The sequence below is a fragment of the Quercus suber genome, unplaced genomic scaffold (genome assembly GCF_002906115.3).
Source record: "Quercus suber isolate HL8 unplaced genomic scaffold, Cork oak 2.0 scaffold_477, whole genome shotgun sequence".
NCBI classification, from domain to species: Eukaryota; Viridiplantae; Streptophyta; class Magnoliopsida; order Fagales; family Fagaceae; genus Quercus; species Quercus suber.
This window is the reverse complement of record NW_027069928.1, coordinates 363,806-379,496: the sequence shown is the minus strand read 5'-3', so window position 1 is coordinate 379,496 and position 15,691 is coordinate 363,806. Positions and strand designations below refer to the sequence as shown.

General features: G+C 35.8%; 3 protein-coding genes across 3 annotated transcripts; all 3 read left to right on the top strand.

Annotated features, from left to right (window-relative positions):
- Nucleotides 1-2,565: 2,565 nt before the first annotated feature.
- Nucleotides 2,566-6,673, top strand: LOC112027936 (leucine-rich repeat receptor-like tyrosine-protein kinase PXC3). Its single transcript, XM_024060579.2, has 2 exons — nt 2,566-5,642; nt 5,812-6,673. Exons 1-2 carry the CDS (start codon nt 3,308-3,310, stop codon nt 6,135-6,137), a joined length of 2,661 nt encoding a protein of 886 aa, XP_023916347.2. The 5' UTR covers nt 2,566-3,307; the 3' UTR covers nt 6,138-6,673.
- An 802-nt stretch (nt 6,674-7,475) lies between these two features.
- Nucleotides 7,476-9,625, top strand: LOC112027942 (small ribosomal subunit protein uS5x). Its single transcript, XM_024060589.2, has 2 exons — nt 7,476-8,261; nt 9,244-9,625. The coding sequence occupies exons 1-2, from the start codon at nt 7,608-7,610 to the stop codon at nt 9,406-9,408; spliced, it is 819 nt and encodes a 272-aa protein (XP_023916357.2). The 5' UTR covers nt 7,476-7,607; the 3' UTR covers nt 9,409-9,625.
- A 2,339-nt stretch (nt 9,626-11,964) lies between these two features.
- LOC112027911 (zinc finger AN1 and C2H2 domain-containing stress-associated protein 11) lies at nt 11,965-15,108 on the top strand. The gene is made up of 2 exons (XM_024060552.2): nt 11,965-12,363; nt 14,079-15,108. Exons 1-2 carry the CDS (start codon nt 12,265-12,267, stop codon nt 14,853-14,855), a joined length of 876 nt encoding a protein of 291 aa, XP_023916320.1. The 5' UTR covers nt 11,965-12,264; the 3' UTR covers nt 14,856-15,108.
- The last annotated feature ends 583 nt before the right edge of the window (nt 15,109-15,691 follow it).

Here is a 15,691-nt window from a genome sequence, read left to right as displayed (position 1 = left end):
GCTCTTCTTTTATAGTTTTAATCTTCCTATCTTTTGCTTCCATCTGTTGATTGTCTATTCGCCTTTTTCTCTGGTCGTCCATCCCATCAGAAGCTTTATCGATACTCAAGTGGCTCACTCTGACCAACGTTATCCTGCCAAGGGGTTACCTCTCCATTAATGCGGTCAGGGGGGTTAGTTGAGTGCATTAAATGCGAGAGTGACAGCTTGCCTTGGGGTTAGCCACTCCCCGAAATCACTCTTGTCAGGCCGAGGACAAGGTGTCCTCGGCGTGGATTCAAGAGAATAGGCCTCCCTCCTTTCTCCTCAGAAATAGCTTGCTCTCCTCGGCATGGGCCTTGGGCCTGCTATATGAAGGACTGAGGCTATCAGGCCCACGGACCCCACATATATATATATATATATATATGCGTGTTTATTAGAATTACATGAGATGAGTTTAGAAGTATATTTAGAAGTATGTTCAAATTATACATGGTATTAGTTTACATTTTTTTTTTTGTTAAAATCATATATTTCTAAAATATGTAATGGTTTTTCATGATATGATTTAGAATTTAATTGGATTTAGTTTTTTTGGTTTTGCACTCAATAATTCATTTGCATAGGAAAAAAAAAATTTAGATGGATATATGGTGCAAAATTGGACTTTAATTGAAATTTAATTAATTTAGAATCTAATTGAATGTGAACTTTTCGATTTTTACACTCAATAATTCACTTGAGACAAAAATTAAAAACGGGATAAACTAAGTGGCGCAAATTATTGGTCTAAATCAACAAAAAAATTATTGGTCTAAATCAAAATTTCTCTGTCTAATTTGTCAGAGGATGTTTTGAAGAGTGGAATTTAAAAGGCTGAAATGTCCATTAACATATGATAGCATAACCCAGAAGGAAGGAATCCTAGGTTCGTGTATGCAATCTGGACAAATTTGTTTCCTTCTCAAATCTACAAAAATCCTCGTACAGTCTCTTTGGCCTTGGGTTTGGCAAAATTGATTCTTTTAAATAGTGATTCTTGAGTGACCAAGGAAAACCTGCCCCGTATGGCCATATCTCACCCTAATCTTTCTTCTGCTGCTTTTAATATTCAAAAGCACACTGTTCTTCATTTTTCTCGATTGAAAGACTTGGAATTTAGGAGTAGAATCTTAAAAATAAATTAATTTTTGTTGAACTTTTGAAATAAGGTTTTCTTATGTATGGTAAATTTTGCTCATCGAAACAAAGTTTTTTTTTTTTTTTTTTTGTTTTTTTGTTTTTAAATTTCATTTTTCAAGAAACTAAATCAACTTCATTAGTTTGAACCATTGAAATAAGTTTTTTTGTGTGTGTGTGTGTGTGTGGATAAGATTGAAATAAGTTTTTTGAAGTAATGTTTTGATTTAGTTTTGACAGTTTTCAAGAAAATTAAACTAAGCTTGACTTGAGGCCATCTTTGAATGCTTGAAAAGAGTAAAGCTTAGGGGAGCGTATCACGTGTATTTGGTGAATATGTAATCCATATAATGTTTATTACGTAGCCCAATAAAAATAATACATGTATATTAATCATCTAAGCAATTGAAATCCAACTAAAAAATTACACTTCACATTAAACCAAATGAACAAGTCTTGGGATAATTCATAAATATTTTCACTTCCTGTGTTAAAGTAATAGGTTCTGAGTGTTGGAAAATAAAAATAGAGTTACGTGATTGTTCATCACACTTACAACTTATTATCTCAATGAATAAAAAAGTTGTGTACACGACAAAGTTGAAACCAAATACATCTTACACTATCACATCTTACAGTAATCAAACAATCACATATCTCCCACACCAGATAAAAACGTTGGTCTCTATTGCTCCACATTCAACACTGGATTCAATGCCACCACAATCATAAGCATCGCCACGTGTTCTTGCCTCCTCTGCTTGATGTGAAAAATTGGAATGGGTTCGTTTGCCTACAAGTTTGTGTTCCAAGTGATGGATTATTTGTGTTTGCATTGCAAAAGGAAGTTCCAAGCAATGTTCTCCTTTGCCAAAAAAACTTATAGCTCAAATGTCATATTTTTGTGTTTTCGACAGAGTTAAAACCTCCAACTTTTAACTATTGATGACTTGATGTATCAAAAAAAGTGACATTCTCCTTTATAATATTCTTTAAGTTTTAGTGAAAAATTAAACACAATAGAAACACAATACTCATTGTAATTGTTAACCTGACATATTATAATTAGAGTAGCATTATTTTGTTTATCATTAACATCACTTTTATTAAACATCAATGACATGTAAGTAATCATATATATATATATATATAATATGGTAAAAAAAGAGTAGTGAAAAATAGTTTTTTTTTTTTTTTTTTTTTTTTTTTTTGATGGGGTGAAAAATGGTTGTTGGTTTGGTTGAAAATGAGCTTGAGAGTTGAGAGTAAAATATTACATTACTCTTTTTTGATGAACATAAAATATTACATTACTCATACATTAGATTTGGTATCCCATGAATGATACATTGATAGTTGCAGTGAGTGAGTGTTTATTATGATTTAAGTAGCCTTAAATTCTGCCTCGATAAAAAAAGTAGCCTTAAATTCGTTCACTCATGACTGCTCAGTTCTCGTGAAAGCCTACGTGAGCAGAATTTCCTTTCTAACCTGTTCTCACAGACACAGTCACAGACCCACAAATCTCTCTCTCTCTCTCTGTTCTTGAGAAAGATAAAAACTCCTGGTCCGTGAACCCTGTACCGATACGTACTCAGTACTCTTTTCCTCTCTCAGTCATTTCTTTACTTTCATTGGCAGCAGAGGCATAGCAGCCTTACCTATCTTCAGTCATTTTCTTTGCTTGGCTCTGCAAAGTGCAAACCATGTTCTCTTTTGATAATAGGATTGCCATTCCAGGCTAGGCTCAACAAATGTTCCGTAAATAATGCAAGTCCTTTTGTAGCTCTTTTGTTTTTTAGTTGTTTGTTTCTAAGCCCTCTTTTTTTTGTTCTTTGAAGCTCTTTGTCAAAAACATATATGGGTCTTTGAGTTTTGGTCCTAAATCCCGATTGGTTGGTACACCTGCCTCCCCCTGAAACTAAGGAATCGGTGTGCTCTGCAATTCACGGGAATCTCAAATGGGTTTTCTTTACAAGTAACTTGGGTATTGGATTTCTGGGTATTATTTTATTTTTCTTTTCTTGGTGAATGTCTTCTATGGTTCTCGCCAGGAGCTCTGATTGTCCATTGAAGTGGGTGATGCAAACAGCAAGAAAGGGAAATTTTTGAGAAAGAAGTAACTGTAAAGAGAAGTGGTATTCTAATGGCAATTTTGCGCTTCTTCTCTCTTCTGCTAGTTGGGTTTGTGTCAGAGCTAGTGGGTGCTGAGCTCGGTGATCAAACTACATTGTTGGCTATTAACAAAGAGCTTGTAGTACCTGGTTGGGGTGTCAACAGCTCAGATTACTGCTCTTGGACCCGCATTTATTGCAGTTGGAACAATTCAACGGTGGAAAGGCTCGATCTTTCTCGCCTTCAACTCCGAGGTAATGTGACTCTGATTTCTGAGCTCAAAGCTTTGAAGTGGCTTGACCTTTCTTATAATGATTTTGATGGGTCGATTCCTTCAGCTTTTGGAAATTTATCTGACCTTGAATTTCTCGATTTGTCATCCAATAAGTTTGAGGGCTCCATTCCTATAGAATTGGCTAGTCTCACAAACCTTAAAACATTGAACCTCTCCAGTAACTTTCTTGTAGGAGAAATACCAGATGAGCTCCATAGACTAGAAAAGTTACAGGCTTTTCAAATTTCTAGTAATAAATTGAGTGGTTCCATCCCATTTTGGGTGGGGAATTTGACTCACCTGAGAGTTTTCACAGCCTATGAGAATGCTTTAGTGGGTAAAATTCCAGATAATCTGGGCTCAGTTTCTGAGCTTGAATTGCTGAATCTGCATTCCAACCACCTCGAAGGCTCGATACCTAAGAGCATTTTTGCTTCAGGAAAGCTGCTAGTTCTGATTCTGACCCTGAATGGATTGAGTGGCGATCTTCCTGATGAAATTGGGAACTGCAAAGGCCTTTCTAGTATCCGAATAGGCAACAATGATCTTGTAGGCATCATTCCAAAGGCAATTGGAAATATTAGTAGCCTTACATACTTTGAGGCAGACAACAACAAGCTCTCTGGTGAGGTTGTCCCGGAGTTTGGTCGATGCTCTAATCTCACCCTCCTAAATTTGGCCTCTAATGGGTTTACTGGTCCTATTCCTCTGGAACTTGGACAGCTCATGAATCTGCAGGAATTGATTCTCTCTGGCAACAGTTTGTTTGGGGATATCCCAAAATCAATTCTTGGGTGCAGGAGTCTTAACAAGCTTGATCTGAGCAATAATAGATTTAATGGCACTATACCAAATGAAATATGCAACATGACAAGATTGCAGTACTTGATTTTGGGTCAGAATTCAATACAAGGGGAGATACCTCATGAAATTGGAAACTGTGTGAAACTGCTTGAGTTGGAAATGGGCAGTAACTACTTAACTGGAACGATCCCTCCTGAGATTGGTCATATAAAAAACTTACAGATTGCGTTAAATTTGAGCTTCAACCATCTCCATGGTCCACTGCCCATTGAGTTAGGGAAACTAGACAAGCTGGTTTCTCTGGATGTCTCTAATAATCGGCTCTCTGGTAATATCCCATCTGCACTCAAGGGCATGTTGAGCCTGATAGAGGTTAATTTCTCTAATAATCTGCTCACTGGCCCAATACCCAACTTTGTACCATTCCAAAAGAGTCCAAATTCAAGCTTTTTACGTAACAAAGGGCTCTGTGGAGAGCCATTGAGCTCTGCATGTGGAACCTCTAGTGATTCTGGCCATGAGAATTACCATCACAAGGTTTCTTACAAGATCATACTAGCTGTTATTGGTTCTGGTTTGGCAGTTTTTTTATCTGTAACTGTGGTTGTTCTGCTGTTTATGATAAGAGAGAGACAAGAAAAAGCAGCCAAAGCTGCAGGGATTGAAGATGATGGAACCAACAATCGACCAGCGATAATAGCAGGCAATGTGTTTGTTGAGAATCTCAGGCAAGCAGTAGATCTTGATGCAGTTGTGAAAGCGACGTTGAAGGACGCAAATAAACTCATAAGTGGGACTTTCAGCACAGTTTACAAGGCAGTTATGCCTTCTGGGCTGATTCTATCAGTTAAGAGACTGAAATCCATGGATCGGACTATAATTCATCACCAGAACAAGATGATTAGAGAGCTTGAAAGGCTGAGCAAACTTTGTCACGATAATCTAATGCGACCCATTGGATTTGTTATCTATGAAGATGTTGCCCTTTTACTACATCATTACTTACCCAATGGGACCCTAGCCCAGCTTCTTCATGAATCTAGCAAACAACCTGAATATCAACCTGACTGGCCTACACGACTCTCCATTGCTGTTGGAGTGGCAGAAGGGTTAGCTTTCCTTCATCATGTCGCAATTATCCATCTCGACATATCTTCTGGGAATGTTCTTTTGGATGCTGACTTCAAGCCTTTGGTGGGGGAGATTGAGATATCAAAGCTCTTAGATCCATGCAGAGGCACTGCAAGTATTAGTGCAGTTGCAGGCTCATTTGGCTATATTCCACCAGGTATTTCTTATGGCAGTTAGCAGTCAAACTTCAGTCATTCTACAATTGATAGCTCATGTATAAATACTGTAGTCTTGCTTCTATGAAATTGTTACACCACCCGCTCCCTTCTCTCATTTTGAACCTTATTTTATTTTATTTTTTTGTGTGTGTGTGTTTTTGCCTTCAGAATATGCATATACAATGCAAGTTACAGCACCAGGAAATGTCTATAGCTATGGTGTAGTTTTGCTTGAGATCCTTACTACCCGACTGCCAGTTGATGAGGCTTTTGGTGAAGGGGTAGACTTGGTGAAGTGGGTTCATAGTGCTCCAGCAAGAGGGGAAACCCCAGAGCAGATACTTGATGCGAAACTTAGTACAGTTTCCTTTGGTTGGAGGAAGGAAATGCTTGCAGCTCTGAAGGTTGCATTACTCTGCACTGACAGTACACCAGCCAAACGACCAAAAATGAAAAAGGTAGTGGAAATGCTTCAAGAAATAAGGCAGAAGTGACGGATGATTGTCATACGAGTTTTTATGCTGTGAACCAATAGGAGGGCTCTGGAAATTGTGAAATCCTCATTATCATGAAAGAATGGGAGTCATATTTTAAATGTTGAAGCTCGATTTCTGAATTCCACATAGAAGATGGCATGCATCTCATGTCCTTACACATTGGTTCAGGCTGGTTAGTGTTGTAGACTAGGAAGATCTGCCCACTTGTTCTGTACCAGAAAAAAGGGTTTTATGAGAAATCACATATTGTAATCTGTTTTGAGTTGGAAGCAAAATTAGGTAGTAAGACTTAATGCAAGGGGAGTCCTCAAAAGAGAAAAGGACTACTCTATCGAGCTTTTGTCATACTATAGGCTCAGAATTGAAAGTAATGAAGTTATTTCAGAAGTTGTATGTGGCAAATTAGATGCATGTCCATAGTCCATTACAATCTGCTTGTGAACTACGCATATACATGTACTATTTTTCTTACCTTCAAATGAATTGTATTCTGCCCAAGTCTCTACATATGTTGGAGACTCTATTTTACATAATATGATTTCCCCTTGTTATTTGGTTTGGAATGACTAGAGAGACAGACGAAAGCTGAACCTAAAAAGTAAGATATATAATTTTTTTATTATTATTTGATATGATTTTATTTTCTTCAGCAAAACCAAACGAGTGTACTTGCGCAATCTGAAGTTCTTCTTTTGATCATATCATATGGAGCTTTACGTCTGAGCACAGGATTCTAGCTTTGATTCATGTTAGGGTATTATGCACTGGTTGGTTATCTTCTTGGGTCTTGGTAAACTACATCCCAGGCATTTGAGTTGAGACAATTATCTATGAAATTTGAAGAACCAATCAATTACATATGAGTGAAATTACAGCTTTGTGCTCAATTATAGGAACAAGTGTACTAGTTCTGACCAAAACCAAAGCACAAATCTAGTACTAATAGGACATATTTTTGGGAGAAAAAGGTCAAGTATTTTTATTTTATATACTGTCTCCATGAACATGATAATAAAATATGAGACCAGAACCAAAGTAATCATCATGGAGTGGACTCATGGGTTCAAATCCTAAGTATCTATAATAAGGATAATTAAAAAAGGAAAAAAAAAAAACCTATGTATCTGTATTAAAAAAAAATAATAATAACTAGGATTTGATAATTAAATTGTGTTCCAAAGTCGAAATTCAAAACTGGAGAAGTGTTTCTGGGTTTTATTTTGGGCTAAGTGTAATAGTTGTGTTGGCCCACTTAGTGAGCCCAACATAGAAGCACCGCCAAAAGCCCTAAAATTCACTAATCCGCAGAACCAAACATCATCCTAAACCCACACCTCCAAAACCCTAGATGATGCAATCCACACCACACCACATATAAAAATCTCTCATATGCTCTGCTAGGGTTTCTCCTTCCTTCATCAGTTCACTGCTCTACTCTCTCTCTCTCTCTCATTTCCAAAAGAAATCATGGCTGAGCGTGGTGGAGGAGAACGCGGTGGGTTCGGCCGAGGCTTCGGCGGAGGACGTCCCAGGGGAGACAGGGGACGCGGTGGAAGGCGCAGGGCCCGTCGCGAGGAGGAGGAGAAGTGGGTCCCAGTCACGAAGCTCGGACGTCTCGTCAAATCCAACAAGATTAAGTCTTTGGAGCAGATCTACCTCCATTCCCTCCCAATCAAGGAGTACCAAATCATCGACGAGCTCTGCCCTGCCCTCAAGGACGAGGTCATGAAAATCATGCCTGTTCAGAAGCAAACCCGTGCCGGTCAGCGTACCCGTTTCAAGGCCTTCGTCGTCGTCGGTGACGGTAACGGCCACGTTGGACTTGGCGTCAAGTGCAGCAAGGAAGTCGCCACCGCCATTCGTGGTGCTATCATTTTGGCTAAGTTGTCTGTGATCCCTGTGAGGAGGGGTTACTGGGGGAACAAGATTGGTAAGCCCCATACGGTGCCCTGTAAGGTCACTGGAAAGTGTGGCTCCGTCACCGTCCGTATGGTCCCTGCGCCACGTGGTGCCGGGATTGTCGCCGCTAGAGTTCCCAAGAAGGTGCTTCAATTTGCAGGGATTGACGATGTCTTCACCTCTTCCAGGGGCTCAACTAAGACACTCGGAAACTTTGTCAAGGTTGGTTCTCTCTCTCTTCTTCTTAATACCATAATCATTTCATAACTATAGCATAATCCATTTTGTTTATGCGATTCTTTTTAAGTGAATTGGGTTATATGACTTAACTTCAGAAATGGGCTCTTTTTTGTTTTGGTGAATTGATTTTCTTCTATACTGATAGCGCCTCTTAATGTCTCTATGCCTATGATTTTATTAACTGTTGAAAACATGGTAAAATGTCGCTGAAATCTAGCCCTCTTATTTCAAAATCTAATTTTTTTTAACCTCGCTACTCGTATCAAGTTTTTTTTTTTTTTTTTTAATTACTGCAGCGTAGTGAATTATGATTGACTTTGAAATAGTACTCATTGTTCGCCTTATCATGTAAAGTGAGCATCTGTATCTATGGGATTACTGCATTTTGAATTGTATAGGTCTCTATCAGTATCCTAGACAGCAGTGGGGAAGTTGATGGTTTTACGTAACGACTTTTTTATGTTACAACTGCAGAAACACATTGCCAATTAAGTTTTTAACTCCATGATCTTAGACTCTTAGTCGATGTTAGATAAGCCTTCATAACTAGTAACTAGCATTTGCAATGCATAATTTCTACCTTCATCTACGAGATTACTTGCTATTGGAATTAATTAATATCAAGCATCTTTGCTTTTTAGTGCTTAATCATCTAAAGAAACACAAAGAAGGATTGTAAAAATGGTCTAAACTCCATTCTCCACCATAAATAGACTATTAAAGTTTTCCTAAGGTCCATATTTTGATGTATTTTAAGATGTGTCTCCCCTTTCCACCTTCAATTAGTCACCTTTCTCTATGGTCCGGTACATATATCACTCACTCATCTGTCTGTTTTGAATAAAATTCACTAATTCATCAGGAAGGAAAAAAATAAACATAAAAGGTGGTTAACGGTTATAACTTCTAATGTGCTAGTTATAAATCTGTGGGTCATAATGTCTTTGTTTTTCTTTCTTTACAGGCAACTTTTGAATGTCTGCTGAAAACTTATGGGTTCCTCACTCCTGAGTTTTGGAAAGAAACTCGCTTCACAAAGTCCCCATTCCAAGAGCACACAGATCTGTTGTCAAAACCAGTTGGTAAGCTAATCCTGGAGGAGCCTGAGAGCCAGAGGGTTGAGGCTTGAGCTAGTTCGGTTTTAACAATGACGAGACAAATATATTTTCAGAAACTTTTGAGTTTTGAGTACATGTTGCTGGTTGAGAAGTTTTCTATTTCATTCAAGGTTTTGGTATTGGACTATCAAATCCGATGATTTTGTGCTTATTTTGGCTTTATGCCTAGTTTTGTATGGATATTTCAATATTTATGCTATATGAAATCCAATGATAGAGTTAATGTGATTTTAATATAAAAAAAAAAAGTTAATGTGATTCCGTTTGAAATGTTTCACATCATGGGAAAATTAAGTTGCATGGCCACTGATTTCTGTTTGCTTGAACCTTTTCATGGTACATTGCATTTTGGTAGCTGCAGCTGTACCAGGGCGATTAAATTATTACATTAAATTTGTCACATCAAAGTTGTGGTAAGGATGTGGCAATAGATTTTTGATGGCAAAAAGGACAGTATAAATAAGCAATACTCTTCTAACATACAATATATGATTGTATAAAATTGATCCACAACTACAATACCTATGAAAATTTATAAAAATACTAATTAGTATTTTTATAAATTTACAAAGCACTATTTAGTTTTTTGTATTTTTTTTAACTATTTTGAGAATGAAGAAAGAAAGTGAGTGATGCATTTTGTGTGCCAAAAAAAAAAAAAAGAAATAATTAAAATAATTAAAAAATTGATATTTTAGTAAAATAAAATTTGGAGTATATAATTAGTGGGTAGTGGGTTTGAGTTAGCTTATCCTAATTCTAGTATGATGATATAGGTTGAAACTATCTATAAAATAAAAATTATAATGTAGGTATTTTTGAAAAAGCTATTTATAAATAGTTTGAGCCAAGCTTGAAGAAAAACCTGAAATATATGCAAAACTTTTGAAATAAGCCTCTATTTAAATATATGCAATATTATATTTTTATATAGATTTGTGATTAGATTATGTTCATAAGCTATCAAGTTATTATTTGAAATTCCTTCTCAAAATAAAAGTTATTATTTGAAATTTGACTAAGTTGATAACAAAAATATATTTTATATAATTAACTAGAGTAACTTGTAGACAAGTTCGAACTTGTTTTATAAGAAAATAAATTAAACTTAAACATATAATCTAGTTTGATAAAATTAAAATCTTATTCAAAATAAAATTAATTGAAAATTCCTAAACATTTATGTTTTTCATAGTTTTCCTATTTCACATTAGAAATGGTAATTCGGTAGTTCACTTGTTAGCAAAACATATTTAGGATGCTAGACAATTTGTTATTTGAATTGAGGAGAGCCTTTATTTATTAGAACATGCTCTTTCAGCTAATGTAATTTCTTTTTGATTATGTTAATAAAGTTTCAGTTTCCTATAAAAAAAAAAAAAAAATAAAAAAAAAAAGAAATAATTAAAATAATTAAAAAATTGATATTTTAGTAAAATAAAATTTGGAGTATATAATTAGTGGGTAGTGGGTTTGAGTTAGCTTATCCTAATTCTAGTATGATGATATAGGTTGAAACTATCTATAAAATAAAAATTATAATGTAGGTATTTTTGAAAAAGCTATTTATAAATAGTTTGAGCCAAGCTTGAAGAAAAACCTGAAATATATGCAAAACTTTTGAAATAAGCCTCTATTTAAATATATGCAATATTATATTTTTATATAGATTTGTGATTAGATTATGTTCATAAGCTATCAAGTTATTATTTGAAATTCCTTCTCAAAAAAAAAAAAAAAGTTATTATTTGAAATTTGACTAGGTTGATAACAAAAATATATTTTATATAATTAACTAGAGTAACTTGTAGACAAGTTCGAACTTGTTTTATAAGAAAATAAATTAAACTTAAACATATAATTTAGTTTAATAAAATTAAAATCTTATTCAAAATAAAATTAATTGAAAATTCCTAAACATTTATGTTTTTCATAGTTTTCCTATTTCACATTAGAAATGGTAATTCGGTAGTTCACTTGTTAGCAAAACATATTTAAGATGCTAGACAATTTGTTATTTGAATTGAGGAGAGCCCTTATTTATTAGAACATGCTGTTTCAGCTAATGTAATTTCTTTTTGTTTATGTTAATAAAGTTTTAGTTTCCTATAAAAAATAAAAAAAAAACAAAAAAAAACAACTCGTTGAAACAATTACATATACACTAGAGGAAAACGTAGCTAGAATATGTGGTAAATTGTTAGTGAATTTAATCCGAGTTGTCACGGGCTGGGATCTCAACTTAAGGTCGTTTCGTTTCATTGAAAAGTCCAACACTAATTTTATTTTAATTTTAATTGTAATTTGGAATTACGGAGACTTTCTGGTCCTGCTCCATTTCCAAGTCTGTAAGCCGAAGGACCCTTTCTTTCTTTCCCTCTCTCTCTCTCTCTCTTTCTGTCTTTCTTTCGGTTCCGGGCCGAAAGCTTCTGGACACCAAAATCCAGGGACAAGTCCACTCTCCATATATCTTTGTTTCTCTTCTCTAATAAGGGTATAGTTTACTTTTACTTACAAAAAAAATAGGTCGTTTCGTTTCATTGAAAAGTCCAACACTAATTTTATTTTAATTTTAATTGTAATTTGGAATTACGGAGACTTTCTGGTCCTGCTCCATTTCCAAGTCTGTAAGCCGAAGGACCCTTTCTTTCTTTCCCTCTCTCTCTCTCTCTCTTTCTGTCTTTCTTTCGGTTCCGGGCCGAAAGCTTCTGGACACCAAAATCCAGGGACAAGTCCACTCTCCATATATCTTTGTTTCTCTTCTCTAATAAGGGTATAGTTTACTTTTACTTACAAAAAAAAAAAAAAAAAGGTATAGATATAGATAGGTAGATTTGAATATTGACTGAATTATTTTGAGTGCGAGAATGGGAACTCCTGAATTCCCAGATCTCGGAAAGCATTGCTCCGTTGACGATTGTAAACTCATCGATTTCTTGCCCTTCACATGCGATCGCTGCCGCCAGGTCACCCCCCCATTTCTCTTTTCTTTCATTTATGTTTTTATGACTTTACACCTCATTCATTCTATGTTAGTTTGGAATATGGGTTCTCAACTTATGACCATTGTTCTTAAATTAAACCCCTTCAACTTGTTTGATTTTCGCATCAGGATCAGGATATATATATGTATGTGTGTGTGTGTGTTTTGTTTAATTAATTGTTTAGATCCATGCATGCATGCTTTCACAATTTGAGGAGGATGTGCTCCTCTATAGGATCACGAGCATGATCACAATCTCTCTCTCTGCCCCTGGTTTGTTTTTGATAGATACAAGAATTGGATTTGAAACTTATGACATTTGCTTCATTATGATTTATTTTTATCTCTAGGCTAACACACCAATTGGTTACCCTCTTCTTCTTTTTTTTAGGCAGAAATTGAACCCATGTCCGTTATTCCATGACAAGAGACTTAATTTGAAATTAAAAAAAAAAAATTGAAAAAGAAAAAAGAAAAGAGAGGACACTTTACTAGTTTAGCTAATTGAAACCCCTTTACTCCTACTTTCTTTCTACTCTATCAAATAGACTTTTTTCTTTTATTAGATAGAACCTCTCATTCCTTTGCTCTATCTCGCACTTGCTTTTGCTTTTGCTTGCCTGTATCAAAAATCACATGGCTGGTGGTGGGTAAAGAAGGTTTGTGAATTTTGTTAATGATCAGATTAATTGACTACTTTGAATATTGGTGTTCCCCTAGGGAAGTGTATAAGTGATTTTTAGGGATCACTGATATATGCATGCAGTAATGTAGCTCTATATCAAAGCACCAATCACACAGTTAGTGCCCACAATGACAACTTCAACATTTTTTTTTCTGCACACAATAAATCTTCCCACTCTTGATAATTCAGTTTGTATAGCTCTTGTTTTCTCTCTTTTGTTGTTATGTCATCATTTCAGCGGCTGCTCTTTTGTCGCATGTAACTTGAATGGCTAGAAAGTAGAAGCAGTGGAATTGATAATAAGTTTTTATTCCAGATGGAAGTGTTAAGGCATCGCATTATGTGTTCTATACTTGTTTCTGTCTTTGGAAACAAGTTAAAGGATCCTGGTATGCAAATAAAAGTTGGAATCAACTTTGGTAACTTTGGTTATCCAAAACCAACGTTTTGGTGTTTAGATGATTTCAGAAATAGTAGTTGTTTTGTAACCAAATAAACATAGAAGAATAACTATTTTGATATTAAAAGCGCAGTGTAAATATGTAGGGGCCACATTCCTTTGTGATGGTATTTGTATTAAGTGATTTTAGATCCTTTATGTCTTGTCTTCATTGGCATGCTCATCGGTTAAAATTATTACAGACTATTCAAGGTAGTTGTTATCTTGTGCCTGCTCTTTAGTGGGTTAGGCTGGTAATGTGCTTTTATCTTTCGATTCTTTCCTGTTTACTGTGGCATTTGACTTCCACTACTTCATGTGAGATTTAATTTTTGTTGTTATTTTGTGCTGGTGCTGATGTCTGAGCTTTAGGGAGGATGGCTGGTGCTGTGTTCCTTGTGGTTTTCTTACATTTGTATCTTATCTTGTATTTTATGGATGGGTATACAAGAATTTTATTTTCAAATCTTTCCTCCTTAATCTTCTCAAATTGTGGACCATTGAGCTCTTGCATTGTATATTCTTCTTGGGAATTTTTGATTCGTGCCGCTAAAACATGACAATTTTTTTACAGGTGTTCTGTTTGGAGCACCGAAGCTACAACAAACACAGTTGTCCAAATGCTGACAGACAAGATGTCACTGTTGTCATCTGCCCACTCTGTGCCAAAGGAGTTCGCCTAATTCCTGATGAAGACCCAAACATTACTTGGGAGACACATGTCAACACCGAGTGTGATCCGTCAAATTATGAGAAAGTCACAAAGAAGAAAAAATGCCCTGTCCCTGGTTGCAAGGATATCCTAACATTCTCAAACACAATCAAGTGCAGGGACTGCTTGGTAGACCATTGTTTGAAGCACAGGTTTGGACCCGACCACAAATGTCCTGGGCCGAAGAAATCAGAAGCAGGTTTCCCATTTATGGGTCTTTTAAGTAGGAGTAGAAAAGAAGAGTCAAAACCCAACCGAGCTCCAACTTCATCTTCCTCCGCGTGGGCTACAAGCATTCTTAATGCAGCTTCAACAGTTCGAGCCTCAGCTGAAGCAAGCATGTCAAAATTGAGCAGTGAAATTAGCCAAAAGTGGCAGATCGCAAAGGATGGGATGGGGCAGAGCAGCAGCAGCAGTGGTGGGATTGGACAAGAGGAGTGCCCACAGTGTGGTGCAAAGTTCTCCTCTGTTACAACTCTGGTGGAGCATGTGGAGAAAGTCCATGAAAGGAATGGCAATCGACCTGGGATGAAGAAGGTGACAATTGATGTCTGCCCAAAGTGTAGTAGGGGATTTCGTGATCCAGTGTCTCTTGTGCAGCATGTTGAGAGGGACCATGGTGGTACTTCAAGAACTTAGGTATGATTGTCAAAACAGCGAAGTGTAGTGTACTTTTGGAGAAATTGCATATACTTTTACGCATTGGAATTGTTAAATCGTTAGTTTTAATGCAAAATACTTTGTTCATCGTGAAATCAATCGTTGACCATGAAGTTGTATTTCTAGTTAATTGTTATTGGCGGCCTATTTTCTTGTGAAGAGGGTATAGAAATGAGCAGAGATCATCAACCTATTTGGAATTATTGTGACAATTCAAATTCTTTTCTTCTCCTATGTTGTGTTGGTGACCTTACGATGAAGTTTTCTGGGTCTTGTAATATTTTGGTTAAGAGTAGAAATTTTTTTTTTTTTTTTTTTTTTTTTTTTTTTTTTTTTCACTTGAGTCTGTTGTGTAAGTACCCAAGAGGAGAAGGACTAGGAGTAGGAGACATGAATAAATAAGTAAGTAAATATAGCTATCCTTTTAATGCTTATACAAATTAAATAACATTTCCCCAAAAGCTAAGATAATGGAAGCAAGTAGCAAGTTAGCAACAACAACTGTTGTTGTGAATTCAGCATCCAGTTGAAAAGATTTTATATGTTGATGGATTCTTTAGCTGTAGAAGGGAGCTATTTCTAGTTTGGAAATTTCTATATATTAGAAATTTGAGTTTATTGTTTTCATTATACAATTAAGAGTTCAATATTTGACACATTAACGTGGGGGTTCAAGTAATAACCTAGTTGTAATGACATTTTTTGTGGTGCCTCATGTCTGTGGTTTGAACCCTCTTCTCTCTCTTCCATTATTTTTCTTAATAATTTGCTAGGAATATTGGAATATATGGTAGTTTAGGGATACATGACAATAT